This window comes from Pogoniulus pusillus, chromosome 6, assembly GCF_015220805.1.
Source record: "Pogoniulus pusillus isolate bPogPus1 chromosome 6, bPogPus1.pri, whole genome shotgun sequence".
NCBI lineage: Eukaryota > Metazoa > Chordata > Aves > Piciformes > Lybiidae > Pogoniulus > Pogoniulus pusillus.
In genome coordinates, this window is record NC_087269.1 from 20115358 (window position 1) to 20129917 (window position 14560).

At 44.3% G+C, this 14560-nt stretch overlaps 1 protein-coding gene across 8 annotated transcripts in view; it reads left to right on the forward strand.

The window, feature by feature from the left end:
* ARHGAP22 (Rho GTPase activating protein 22) overlaps positions 1 to 14560 on the forward strand; it is a 164933-nt gene that overhangs the window by 133485 nt on the left and 16888 nt on the right. For all 8 annotated transcript variants that reach the window (XM_064144771.1, XM_064144774.1, XM_064144770.1 and 5 more), the window contains 2 exons: positions 5895 to 6102; positions 10141 to 10273. In XM_064144771.1, the coding sequence (XP_064000841.1) occupies positions 5895 to 6102; positions 10141 to 10273 (341 nt within the window). The remainder of the gene's footprint in view (positions 1 to 5894; positions 6103 to 10140; positions 10274 to 14560) is intronic.

Genomic DNA, 14560 nt, shown 5'->3' on the forward strand with positions numbered 1-14560 from the left:
TAAGAATCTGAAAAAGGAATTGGCTTTACAAAGGGGGAAGGAGCGGGAGGGACTTAGTCTATGGCCAAAAAGGTAGCATTTGAAGATACTTCTGGGGAGGTCTGTTTCTGTTTGCTTTTACCTAGAATACTTAAATGAATGCATGTGAATGAGAGCCATCGGCTCCTCATTGCGGGGAATGAGGTTAGAAGACATCGAGATATGCCACAGACCCTCTCGTGTGACCTTGGGCAAGTTACTTCATCGGTTTCTCTTTATTCTTGATTATCTGTCACTTCCTTTCCCTCATTCTTTCCTGCTTTGTCTGGCTTCATTGTTTAGTCACTGGGGACAAGTTGTATAGTTTACTTCGGCGTGTACAGCTCCTAAGGTGGAACTCCTGTTTCAGTTGCTGCTGCAGTAGTTCACACAGTGTGTGCTTGGGTGGGCCTCCAAAAGAGGGAAACTGATTTACAGGATTTGGTGTGTTTTGTGCTGTGGAAGCATAGGCGTTTCTGAATGTCTGCCTATGATTTTTTTCTCAGTGCTTTCACATGTGAGGGGGACAGATAAATGGGAGCCTTAGCATGAATGTGGTAGGGTAAAAGCAGAGGCTTAACCTGTGCAGGTGAGCACGTACACAGTCTTTACATCCGTAAACTGCCTTTCTGTGAGGCACCACATGCATGCGCGGGTGTACATACTGCTGTACAGCAGCATCCAGGTGTGTGCCTGATTATCTTCCCACACATCTTCTAATGTGTGTGTGCTAAGCTGTACACAGAGCTGACGTAGGTGTGGCTGAACTTTTCCCACTTTAAGCACATACGGAGTCCTCAGTCCTCCCTGTTAAGAAAATCTACTCAAGAAGTGACTTTATTATCTCTGGACTTAGTTTATTTTGGTTGAAATCAGAGCCTTGATGAGGAAAAATGAAGCAGGGAGCATATATTTTCCTGCCCACTGCATGTCTGGACAGCATAGCTGAATGTATAGGCTTTGTATGCCTGGAGCTGGTGGGTGAGCTATTCAGGCCAGGACAGAGAGCCTGTCTGTGTCTTAGTCAGTACATCATTCCTGGCTTGCGTTTTCCACAAAGAGCCACCTAAATCATTAAAGAACAGAGGCAGCTTGTTGGTGTAGAGGGAAAAAAAAAAATATGTAGCTTTGCTAGCCCTTTTTTTAGTATCTCTTGAATCCTTCTGAGATTAAGAATGTAGTCCCAGGCATGCTGGGTTTTTTTCTCTTTTTTTTCTACTGTGAAACCAAACAAAAAGGCCCAGCTATAGATAAGAGTATGACAAGAAAAGTTAACCCTTGTGTAGCTTTTGACTTTATTTCCTGTGTGACTCGCTCTAGAAGTATGACTGCATTGCACTGGCTCCCCTTCTGAATGAAGAGAAAGACTCTAATGTCTTCCAGCAGGATCATCAAATGGAGTGAAACACTGCCAAGTTCAGTCTTAACTACAGTCACTAGTGATTAAAAGCAGACCTGTGCCCTGAGGAGCTGGTGCATGAGGCTATGTGTGACTGGCTCCATATTATCCTTTCCTTGCAAGGCAGAGCAGACCCTGACCAGTCTGGCAATGCTGTCATAACCTGGTTGTTTCAGGAACGTTTTACTACATGTTTTACAAGCCCGCCTGAGATCTACTTGCAGTGAGAGTGAGCAGGACACTGCCTCCTCTGTTTGCCCCGTTTATCCCTGGGAGGCAGAAGTAGGTGCATCTGCTCTGGTTTTTTTTGCCCATGTAGCTGTTGGACTTGATGATCTGTGAGGTCTCTTCCAACCCTGATGATACTGTGATACTGTGTGAGACTCCTAGCGCTATTTTTCCTGAGGGTAGACATCATCAAGGCCCCCAGCAAATGCTCAGATGAAAGATTTCCACAAGTTCAGAACTGTCAGCAGATCCAACTTGCCTTTGACAGTCCCTTTCCACCCACTCCAAGGATAGCTCTTAGCTTGCTCCTTCTCTGAACCCTAACTCTGATTTCCTTTTCTAAGCCACAGACAAGTTCTACAGCCACTGCACAGTTAAAACAGTTCCTTTAAGGCCAGCTTTCCAGCCTCACTCTAACTACAGTGCTATGCTTTCTTTCTCTGAACCCTAACTCTAATGGTCTGACTGCCAAAAGGCTTGGCTTTGAAGCAGCCTTTCTTCTGAGTGGCAGCTGGGAGGATCCTGGTCAATGGCTCAGCAAAAAAACGCTGAACATTAGGACCAGTATATACAAAGATAAAAGCATGGAGATAGAGCTGCAGTGTAAGTCGGGCTGCAAAGTCAAAGTTGCAGTTATCAAAGCACTTGGATTGGGCAAAATAGTTCAGTGCCTGGTGACCTTTTCTAATGCTTCGCTGGAAAATTAGAGTTCAGGGTTGGGAGAAGGAGAAAACATAGATAGGATAGATCTGCAATTGGAATGAGACTGGAGTGGGACTACCAAAGCAAGGTGGGAGGCAGCCTAGAGAGCTGGGCTGGGAGAAGTTTTTCACCCTGACTGGCTTCAGGGTCTTTTCACCTCAGCAAAAAAATTACCTGTGAGACTTAGGTGATCTCACTTGTGCAGCCCTTTTGGCACGCACTGTCATACAAGAAGAAACCCAGGGTTTTGCTACCTCTTTTCACTCATCATATGATAGTAGGTCAGCTTCATCTTCAGCCATGTTGGTCTAGGTTTCATGGTTCATTTTTCTTGTTAGCTATCTGAAATTATATGAAGGGAGGTGAAGAGTACTGCAGTAGAAGAATATTATAATGCCTTTTGTTTTCTCCAAAAATTGCCTTTACATCCAAGAGAAAAAGGTGTTATAGGCCTCCTTGCCTACAAAGGGTCTCCAGAGTCTGGTTCTGCCTCAAACATCCATAATAATGTTAATACTGTGCTTGAAACAGTCCATCTGCTGATTCTGCTGAATCCCAAACCCTTCTATTTCTCTGTTACCTTAGTGTCATGTTGTGTGAACTCTCTCAATGGTCTCTGGCTGCAGTCAACTTATAATTCAGAAGTCATAGATGTGTTGATTGCACATACAGAAATCTACTGCTGTTGTGATCCAAGTTGACTGGGAAGGCAAGGGCTAGTTTTCTGAAATCTGTTAGAGCATGATGCTGCCCACAGGCTGACCAAGGCTAAGGAAATACAGACAAAGCTTCGCTCTGCAAGTGGACCTTATGTATGCAGTTGCTCTGTGTATGTTTGCATGTGTGTGTGTCTGACACTGCTTTTGTTCTTGCTGAGAATTAGGTCTAGAAGACCAGACTGTGAGCTTCTGGAAAAGCATTTTCTCTGTGTCTACATCTAGGAATGCAGAGAAGGCTCTTTCCCAGAGCCTTCTCTAGACAGGCCTTTAGAAAATGTGGCTATGACTGAACAAGTAGAAATCCAACAAAACAAGGCTGCTATTCTCTAACTATCCTGCATCTACCACAGCTTGACCTCCCTGAACCTATATGCCTTACATCTAGAAGAGTGAATACCATGTATCATTTTAAGGAAACAGATGGGGCTGGTGGGAGGAAGCCTGGCTCAGAGATGGATGATAAAATATGAAGTTTGTCTCCAAGGTGCACAGCATGGGGTCTGACTCAGGCTTGCTGTAACTAGTGCTGAAGGACCTTGGTTTGCATTGGCCTGTGGGCCAGGATCAAATATTCAGGTGAGAGAAACAGGGAGAAATTACCAGTAGCACAATAATATAAAGGAGCTTAATCAGGACAGGTTAACGCTGAGCTTTTCACAGCCAAGGCACATGCACTGTGCCTTGCAAGTCTTGTTCCCAGGATCATTCCTATGTGTGTTTACTATGAAATTAAATGCTGGGTTGCTCCTGCCATGAACAGGCTAAGCAGAGAAGCTGAGGCATAAACAGATCCACAGAGATTTTACTTTTTCAGCTCTGGTTTGAATTTGGAAGTTACCTGAGAAATTGCTAAAAAGCCTCTGGAAACCCTTGGACAATGCTGTGCCACACATACCAACCAGTTCTGCTGTCTCATCAAGACATAGGATCATAGAATGTGAGGGGCTGGAAGGGTCCAGTCCCCCAAGACATTAGCGATTGCATCATGAGGTTAGAAAGCAGCCTGTGCAAAAGCAGGAAGAGTTCTCTGTCCTAGGATATTACTTCAGAGACATTTGTCTCAGAGAAAATTCAAACAAATTAGATAGAAGGACTAGTCAAATCTTTACTCTGCAAGAAAGCCAATATTTACAGTGATTAAAACCGACTGTGCTCCAGGGTATGCCCTTCTGCCAGGATAAGGAGGGAATTTCCTTCAATACACTTTGTGGCTCTCCAGCTCTGACACTGTAATGCAATTGTGTAGGCTGGATGTAAGGAAGGTTTCTGGTTCTTAATGTATAAGAGTCAGGGGAAAGAAATTTAGGTTAGGACAGTCCTTGTCTGGTTTATTCTGATAGTTTAAAACTGATAGTGAAAGTTCTTTTTACTGAAGATTCAGCAGGGTTGGGCTGAATATGAAAAACAGGTAGGGTTGGTTTAACATCATGTCGCATGTGAAGGACAGTAGAGGGTGGTTAAGCAAGTTCTTGCTAGGAGCTGCCAGCCTCCTGTGAATATAGCACTAAAATAAAAATGGCAGATGTGGTTACTAGCAGCAAGGTAAGTAGAGCCCTAGAAATTGATCAAATCCCATGGCCTGGTATAAGCACTTGCATGTATCCCTTAAACACTACTTCTGGCTATTGGTTGTGAACAGACTATAACTCCAGTAATTTATGCTGCTGTTTTTCAGACCTGCAGGATTAATTGAGTACTGAACACACGATCTAAAGGTCCTTGGTATCAGTGGAAATCTTTCTTTCACTCTGAGAAATCTTTGAATAGCTTTTGTTATCTGCTCTTGTCTGATATTATGTGAAATTGAATAGGTTCTGAGGTTCTCTCACCTAATTAAATTCTTATTACCAAAACATGGTTAACCTGGACGCTATCTGCCCTGACTTCACCACACCTTATAGTGTGTTTGGAGTTTTAGAACACAACTCAGCAGCTCTTTTCAGATGAAGCAGGTCTCCTAGTCGCAATAATTGAACTGAAACTCCGAGTCTTACAGCCTGAGCCCTTTCTGTGCTGTCGGAAGAGGCGATGCTAATGGCATTCATCAGGCTTGGAACTCCAGCTTCCTCAGAGAGAGGGACAGGGCTTCATACTTAAATATATGCGTTTACAGTAGATCTGGCTTAACAACTACCTTGGCCAGTCTGTTTTTACCATATCTGGTACTTCTGATATTTGGAAGGTGCAAGAAGTGGAGCACACATTTTTAACAGGAAGGACAATGTATTTTGTATGCATTCTGCTCTTGTGTTTAAATTTTGATTAAAGGAAAATAAATAGAACTGAAAACCTTGCAGGATGGTAGGGGGTTTTCACAATAGTCAGCTTGAATGTCAGCAGCTGCATTCTATCATGTTAGCAGTCCCTGCTAGCGGGATTGTTACCTGTTGGGTTGGGCAGCTGCACACTGTTGAAGAGCAGCTGTGTGACAGCTGAGAGGTGGGTAGATGCAGAAAGGAATTGAGTCCCATAAAGTCAATACAGCCTTTGTTTTGACATCCTTTAAACAGAAGAGTCAATGGAAGTGTATTTACTTAATTTGAGATTCAGCACAGCTGCAGATGACCATAAATACAATCTTAACCCCACTTTCCCTGTGTATAATGACTTATAAACTGATTTAGGTCCAAGGATAGCTTAAAGCACTCTTAGGGAGGGAAAAAAGAAATAGCTCAGCATGTAAGTCTTGGTTATGAAAATATTTTTGTTCTTCTGAGTTTATTAGAAACTGGCCCTTCACCCAGGTTCACCCCATCCATGTGAAAGCTTCCCTTATTGTACGCCTTGAGTGACAGCTGAAGCTGACAATCAGATGTCTGTGTTGGCAGGGATCTTTGGACAGCGATTGGAGGACACCGTACAGTACGAAAGAAAGTATGGCCAGCGCCTGGCCCCGCTGCTGGTGGAACAGTGCGTGGATTTTATTCGGGAGCGAGGGCTTAGAGAGGAAGGGCTCTTTCGGATGCCTGGCCAAGCCAACCTTGTCAAAGATCTACAGGATTCTTTTGACTGTGGAGAGAAGCCCCTTTTTGACAGGTAGGTTGACATTGCCAAATATAGGCTGGTTGATCTGTGGCATGTAAAACCTGGCAAGAATGACCTTGCAGTGACTATTGTAGTTTACATCGTCTTTCCACACCATTGTTCGCTTCACTTGAAAGCGCTTTTGGGGCTTTCTCCTGCATGCTGTTGGCCTTCATTCAGTCAAGTGCTTGAGCAGAGGTTGAAACTGAGCCCATTAATCTATATGGGATTATTCCAGCATTTCAGTTTAAGCACATGCTGAATGAAACACATTTCTGGATTTGAATGAAGCATACTCAGCAGCTGCTGGGATCACACTGTAGAAACAGGTAAGACAGAGGTTTCAGTTAGTTTTTTACTGTTTTGGATGTCGCATACTCCCTTGCTGCAACCAAAGTGTATCGCACCTCTTCCGCTTCCTTTGTCACCAAGTTTCAGAGCAGTTGCCATCATCTATGAGGCACTTAGTGCCATGGTTTAGTTGATTGGATAGGGCAGGGTGATAGGTTGGACTGGATGATCTTGGAGGTCTCTTCCAACCTGGTTGATTCTATGATTCTATGATTCTATGATCTCACATGTCTGCCCTGTCTGTTGTGTACAATGTTTGGGGTTGGTCTGCATGTCATAAAGCATGTCAAATGTTTCTGAATTTGATGGCAGTTTGGATTTTATTTCCCAGTGTAAGAATGTTGATGTGATGCCTTCTTATCTGTTACAAAGGTGTGCAAGCTGCCTTTTTGTCCTACTGACCATGCCAATGTCAGAGAGCAGCAAGGGCCAGCTGCTGTGCAGATCAAGGTGAACCAGGAGCCAAGGATGTAACAGTTGCCTGCCTTGCATAACACAAGCAGTGATGCAGTCTAGTGATCAAAAGGCAATTCCATAGTGAGGAAGCAGGTTCAAGATCAGGCTATGTAATCTGCACGTGAGCCAGGGTCCAGGTCCGTGTTAACAGGGTCTGTAGCCAGGCACAGACACGGCTGTGAGAGTGGGAGTTGTAGTTTGGACAGAAGATAAACAGTAGAGGCTCATCTTAATATCAGCTCTCACTGGAGGAGTTTCTGCCTCTCTGGCCAAGGTCAGCAAGGATGGGGGCTGGCTCTCAGCTGTGTTATCTTTATATTGGTCCTGAGCCCAGACAGGCAAATCATCAGAAGGGTGGACGCTCTCACAGCCCATGCATCCAAATCCTGTCCATAGTCTGTAACTAATATTGTGTAGATCTGACCCAATTTCTATCATAGGTCCAGAAGTGGGATCAGATATGGGATCCATTTTCCATCAAACCCGTCTCCTTTTCTTGCCAGAACTCACTAATAACTCACTTAAACACCACTTTTCCAGGTAGTGCAGGCAGTGCATTACCAGCACATTAACCTAGGGTATCTCTTCCCCCGGACCTATGGCCAGTCTTGATATTGCCAGTAGCACCACAGCCTCCTGCACTCAGTAGCACATAAGCAGCAGTGTTTGGTCTCATCTTGGGAAGAATATCCTTAGACATTAATTTGGAACATTCTTCTAATTCTTCCATCGCCTCAGCTTCCCAGACCACCCATCCTCGTCTCTTTGATTCCTAACCACAGTCAGTATTTGTTTCTTAAATGGAAGTGTCAAATATTTAGAGATCTTTTCATGGAGGGAAAAAAAAAAGTTTGAAATCATCAGATTATCTCCCTTCATCTTTTCTTCAGCAACGTCTTTGTCTTCCTAACCAAATGTCTGGGTGTTCTAGTTCAGAATTGGAACTATCTCAATTCACATAGAAGCGAACAAAGGTATTTTGGAAAATGCTCATATTTTGGAACAGGAGTAGCTATGCATTAGGAATGACAGTTTCACTTGCATGTTTTCCTTAGTCTAATCCACACTAATGTCATCGAAGATAAGACAGGACTGCCCCTAGAATTCTTAAAAGAGAAAGCACCTTTATTTCCATACAAGCACCTTTATTTCCATAGGCATTTGCACTGGCTAAATAGATTAGTGCTAAGTCTCACCTTTAACAGAGGTGGTAAATATCTCCATGAAGGAATGCGGTGCCTTTTTCCTACTAAGTGATTTGGAATGTGATAACTGAAGGTTCCGAACAGAATTTGAGGGAGGCAAGCCTAGGGGTACCCGAGCAATGTGACGACTGAAGCTCTTTGGTCTTTGATATGTATAGTCAGAGATAGCAACAAGGGAGAGGCTAAGTGCAATTGCTTTTCCAAGCAAAATGTCCTCTATTTGTCACTAAAATTATCTGTGTATGGCCTGGGATACCTAGGCAGAGGCAAATGTTTTCTGCAGGTGTGAAATCCATATGATTGTTTCCAAATCAAGTGCAATGAAAGGAAGGTATTCCTTCCCGCCTCCATTCAGTTGCAGTTAGTGCTTTTAGATGTCTTTTGTGTCTTCAAAATGCTAGAGCCTGCCTGTGATGTGGTGGATCAGATCTCTGTGATGAATGATAATTACAACATTAATTTTTAAAAGGCTTGGGTTTTCAATTTGAGTTTTAAATGTGTGTGCATATTCTTATGAAAGTCCAGGCACTGCTCTTCTGGAACCATCCACAGCAGTCAGCTCCTACTGGCACTTCAGTGCTACTGAAAGTTTGGACACATATCATACAGCTTTGTGACTTGGTAACTGCAGCCAGTGGACCTGAAGGCTGTAGTCTGGACTCTGCGCTTTCAGGCGCAACATCTGTGCCTGAAACTCCATACTGAAAAGAAAAGAACAGGGGTTCTAGCCTCATTTGTAAAGTACTTTTAATCAGCTGAAGGAAACCACTGTGTGAAACTGTTATTCTCAAATATGATGAAGATATTTCATAGGAATAGCAATATCATAATTTGTTGCCAGTGGTGCCTTCTGGCAGCTTCCTGTTGTACCTTTTCCTCTTTTGTTTTAGCTGTGGGTTCAAAAATACTTTAAAATGTGATGAACAGAATCAGCTTTTAAATAGAAGTGGGGATCTGAAATTCTGTTTCCCTGTGGTTACTGATGTACTTCTTTCAGAGTTCTCTAAAGACTTTCAGGGCAATGCTATGAGTAGCAGGGAGCTGGTGAAACAGTCTATTTAAACCTCCAACAGTCAAAACCTTGGAGGAGGTTGTCTGCAAAGATTAATGGAGTTGTACAGCAGGAAACTTGGGCTGAGAGAGAGGTATCATCATACATGAAAAGCTGTATAGGAAATGGAAGGGGAGGAACAGATGTGTTTCATCAAGGAACCAGACACCTCAAGCCCAACATACAGCAAAGGAGAGAAAAGAGGAAATAGAAGTTCCTGAAGTGGAGATAAAAGAAAAGCTGGTATCCTAGCACAACATAGCAGTTAGGAAATGCTAGATATCCCAGACTGGGTGAGGAGATTTGACCAACAAGCCTGGCAGCCACGCCTATGAAAATAGAGGAGGAAATACAGCTTCATCCAATTTTTTTTTCTCTGAATGGTTGACACTTGGGAATGTGGCCCATCAGATGCAGGTGGGTGCTGGCTGGGGAGAATATCGGGCAGGAGGGCTTAGAAAGAGGATCAGAGGTTATGTCTGATTGTGTGAGGATGCAGAGCTCTGTTGTTAGTGCACTACACTTGCTTGGACTGTATAACTGATCCACACTGGCTTAAGATCTGCAGCACCACACTACTTTAAGCAGTGTCCTGGGCACATGCTTTCCAATGCCCACATTACCTAAGATGCATTTATATCTTGACAAAACAGATGATCTTTGGAATGGTCTGCCCAGGGAGGTGGTGGAGTCACCTTCCCTGGAGGTCTTCAAGAAAAGCCTGGATGAGGCACTTAGTGCCATGGTCTAGTTGACTGGATAGGGCTGTGTGCTAGGTTGGACTGAATAATCTTGGAGGTCTCTTCCAACCTGGTTGATTCTATGATCTCTCTTGTTCCCAGACAGACCCTCTTGCCCAGTACAAATGTGGCAAAACAGCTTCTTTCCATGTACTTACTTTGTCCCTAAGAGGCACCTTCAACAAAAGACATGAAGCTTCTTGGGTAGTGTGAGTTTCTAAATTTCCCTCCCTCTTCTCTATTGCAGCAACACAGATGTTCACACTGTGGCGTCCCTCCTGAAGCTTTACCTTCGAGAGCTACCAGAGCCTGTCATCCCCTTTGCCAAATATGAAGACTTTCTTTCTTGTGGACAGCTACTCTCAAAAGATGAGAGAGAGGTCAGTGACCTTTTAATCTGCTTCCATCTACCTCAACCATTGTTCCCAAGAGCAAGTGCAGTACAGATTTATTCTCAGTGAGCCAGCAGTGTGTTTAGGTGGCCAAGAAGGCCAATGCCATCCTGGCCTGTATCAGGCATAGTGTGGCCAGCAGGACCAGGGAAGTCCTTCTGCCCCTGTACTCAGCACTAGTTGGGCAACACCTTGAGCAGAGTGTCCAGTTCCAGGCCCCTCAATTTAAGAAAGATGTCGATGAGGAGCAGCTGAGGGAGCTGGGGTTGTTCAGCCTGGAGAAGAGGAGGCTCAGGGGAGACCTTATTGCTCTCTACAGCTACCCGAAGGGAGGTTGTAGTCAGGCAGGGCTCTGTCTCTCCTCCCAGGCAGCCAGTGACAGAACAAGGGGACCCAGCTTCAAACTGCACCAGGGCAGGTTTAGGCTGGATGTTAGGAAGAAGTTTTTCACAGAAAGAGTGATTGGCATTAGAATGGGCTGCCCAGGTTGGTAGTGGAGTCACTGTCCCTGAAGGTGTTTAAAATGAGACTGGATGAGGCACTTAGTGCTATGGTTTAGTTAATTAGAATGTATTAGGTGATAGGTTGGACTCAATGATCTTGAAGGTCTTTTCCATTTGATTATTTCTGTGATTCTGTGATTCACCATTCTCTAGTTCTGACTTAAATCAGTGAAGTTCCTGGGAGCTTTCCCCTGAATTTTCCTGAATCTGTGTTAATATCACAGACCTCCTGCTTGAAGGAGGCATTATTTTGAAGTCAGTCATGCAAGCTAGGAGATCAGAGTCCCATTCCTAGCCTTGCTGTTGACTCATTAGCAAGCTATATAAAGTTGCTCCCTTTTGTTGTGTCATATATCAGAGAAGCATGTTCTGCTTCCCAAAGTTTTTGGTCTATAATCTTCAAAAAGTCCTGGAGAGCAAGAGAGGTGCCTGGTGGAAGTCTTCAGAAAAGGGCAAGAAGGAGTTCCCAGGTAACTATAGGCTGGTTAGCATCCCTGGAAAGGTGATGCAGTAGCTTGTTCTTGGTGCCATGTCAAAGCATGTAGAGGAAAAGAGGCATGTCATGAGCGGTCAGCACAGACTCACCAGGGGGAAGTGTTGCTTGACCAATCTGGTAGCCTTTTATGGTGACATAGCTAGATGGACAGATGAGGGGAGGGCAGCAGTGTAGCAGTGTCAGCCTGCCTTGATGTCAGCAAGGCTTTTGACATTGTCTCCCATGGCATTCTCACAGCCAAGCTTCGGAAGTGTGGATTGCATGATTGAGTGGTGAGATGGATTTGGAACAAGGCTCAGAGACTTGTGGTCAGTGGAACAGAGTCTAGTTGGAGACTTGTGGCTAGTGATGTCCCATGGGTTGGTACTGGGTCCAGCCCTATCCGATACATCCATCAGTGAGCTGGACAAAGGGATAGAGTGCACCCTCAGCAGATTTGCTGATGGCACAGAACTGGGAGGAGTGGTTGACACCCCCTCAGGCTGTGCTGCCATCCAGTGTGGCCTGGACAGACTGGAGATCTGGACAGGGTCATTTCTAATAGTTCAACAAGGACAAGTATAAAGTTATGGAAAAAACAACCTCGTGTATCAGTACAGATTGGGGGCTGACCTGTTGGAGAAGAGCTCTAGGGAAAGGGACCTGGGAGTCTTAGTGAACAACAGGAGGACCATGAGCCAGCAGTGTGTCCTCATGGCTAAGAATGTCAATGGCATCCTGGGGTACATCAAGAAGAGTGTGGCCAGCAGGTAAAGAGAGGTTCTTCTCCCTGTCTACTCTGTCCTGGTGAGGCCACATCTGGAATATTGTGTCCAGTTATGGGCTCCCTGTTTCAAGAAGGACAGGGACTTGCTGAAAAGAGTACAGAAAAGGGCTGCAAAAGTGATTAAAAGACTAGACCATCTCTCTTATGAGGAAAGATTGAGCTAATTTGGTCTTTTTAGTCTGGAAAAGAGAAGACTGTAGGAAGATCTCATAAATGTTTATAAAGGGTGGGTGTCAGGAGATGGGACCAGTCTTTTTTCAGTGATGCCCAGTGACAGGAGAAAAGGTAACAGGCACAAACTTGAACATAAGAAGTTCCATCTAAACATGTGGAGGAACTTCTTTAAGAATGACAGAGTACTGGAACAGCCTGCCTAGAGAGCTGCTAGAGTCTCTGTCTCTGGAGACATTCAAAATCCACCTGGACATGTTCCTGTATGACCTTCTCCAGGTGACCCTGCCTTGGCAGAATGGTTGAACTTGATGATCTGCAGAGGTCCCTTCCAACCCCTACCATTCTGTGGTGGTGAGATCAGTGTGATGGCCTTTGTATTTCTTAGAGGAAAGGTACTGCAAAAAGGCAGGCTACAATACTATTCCAAAATGGGGAAAATAATGCTACGAGTACTTCACCAGAACCTTCTTGTGATGTTCCTCTCTTTGGTTTCCAGGCAAGGGAAAGGGCTGACAAAAACCTCCAAGTCTGTAGCAATCATGGAAATTTTGATTCAGTGCTTGGGAGGAGCAGGATAATTTACAATATGATTGATTGATCTGTTTCATTGATATTGTTCCTCTTGTGGTGAAGCCTGAGCTCTTTGCTGACTGCAGAGGCATGTTGGATCTGGTCTAACGCAGGTGGAACTGTGCCACCTTCTAAAACAGAGGTTTAAAGAAGCTGTAAGGGTTGTTACTAGTATTAGCTAAAGAAGCAAAGGCCTGAGGGCTTATAAGTTGCAGTCCACAGCTGAGTGGCTTTTCTGCATGTGGTTTCAAGAGTGTACTCACATCTTTGTCTCTGGAGGGCATCATAAAACTGTTCTTTACCAAAACCTTGGGGCTCACCTCTAGCTCAAGTGGCAGAAGGCTCAGGGAGATTCAGTCCCTCATGATGCTCATAGGAAGATGCTTGTCTGCATGCATCATACGCAGCATATCTGGTAAGGTCAGGTTTTATGAATAAAAGGCACACTTAGTACTATCTGTACTCACACAATGTATCCTCTAACCAACTCTGAGAAAGCAAAACTCTATGCATGACACAGCATCTTACTACCCAGGAATCTGCATTTGCATCCTGGACACGGCTACATGAGTGTGTTTGTGCACAAGTGTTGTCTTCCAACAGATGTAGCTATGTGTCTACTAGCTCCAGAAGTTGCTCATTTTCTGCCTTACCTCAGTCAGCTCAGACATCTATGGAGGCTACTGTGTTATAGACAGCATAACAGCTGATTTCACAAGAAGCAGCATTTCTTAGGCTGTCAGGCTGGTTTCCTTTTGGCCATAAGATGTGCAGACTGGGAAGTTTTGACTCCATTAAATACCATTTCACAAGAGTAGAGATAGTGCCAAGTTACGCAAACATAATTGTGCATTGCTTCTGAGGTTATTAGCTGTGTAGTTTGCCTGATGCTGCCTGCACAGGCTGCAGCAGTTTGGGAAGCAGCATCTGTGTTGGTTTTGTAGGAGCAAGGCCAGACTAAAATAACTCATAGTGCAGTGTTCTTTTGGGAGTAGATAGGTGATGAGGAGCAAGTCTAAATGGCCAGAAGGAAAGCTTACAGGACATGGTACTGCCGATAGCACAAAGTCATGTTGTTAGGCTGTTGTTGTAAACATGAGCGTTTTGGTGTTGTTTGTTTGTCAGGAAAACCTGGAACCTCAACATGGGCTGTTTATTATTTCAGAAAGGAAGGTGGAGTTCACACGCCAAGGGTGGAGAGGCTGTACGTGCACAGTAGCACGTGGAGCAGGATGCAACACAAAGTTATACCCAGCCTGTAGGGCCTGACTTGCCTCCCACATGGAAAACCCCTTCTCTCAAAACTGTGATTTCATTGAAACAATAATTTTCTAGTACAACATGATAAGCAGGGAATTTCACAATCGGATGTTTCATTTTGAATAAGCATTTTGAAACAAAGTTCAGTCTGTTTCAATTTGAAGTGCTGGTTTGTTCTTATTTTTTACTTAGATGGTTTGAATGAGATTTTTGGACTCGGAGTATAACTTTCTTTAGTCTTGTAGACACACACACCCTCTTCATCCTCCTCCAGTAAAAACTGACAAGATGATAGCCGTTCAGATAAAGTCGTTGGCACCTCATGCTGGTGCTTTGTGACCACAGAGAGGAATTATTGTGATCTGGTCTTGGCCTCATCTCCGTCTGCAGCAAAAAAATTACTCCAGCACTGCCCTGAACTCTTCATTTAGATTGCTGTTCATTCTGTACCCAACTAATCTCTGGTGTTGGAATGCAAACAGAAACGCAGAAGAGACCTTGGGCTG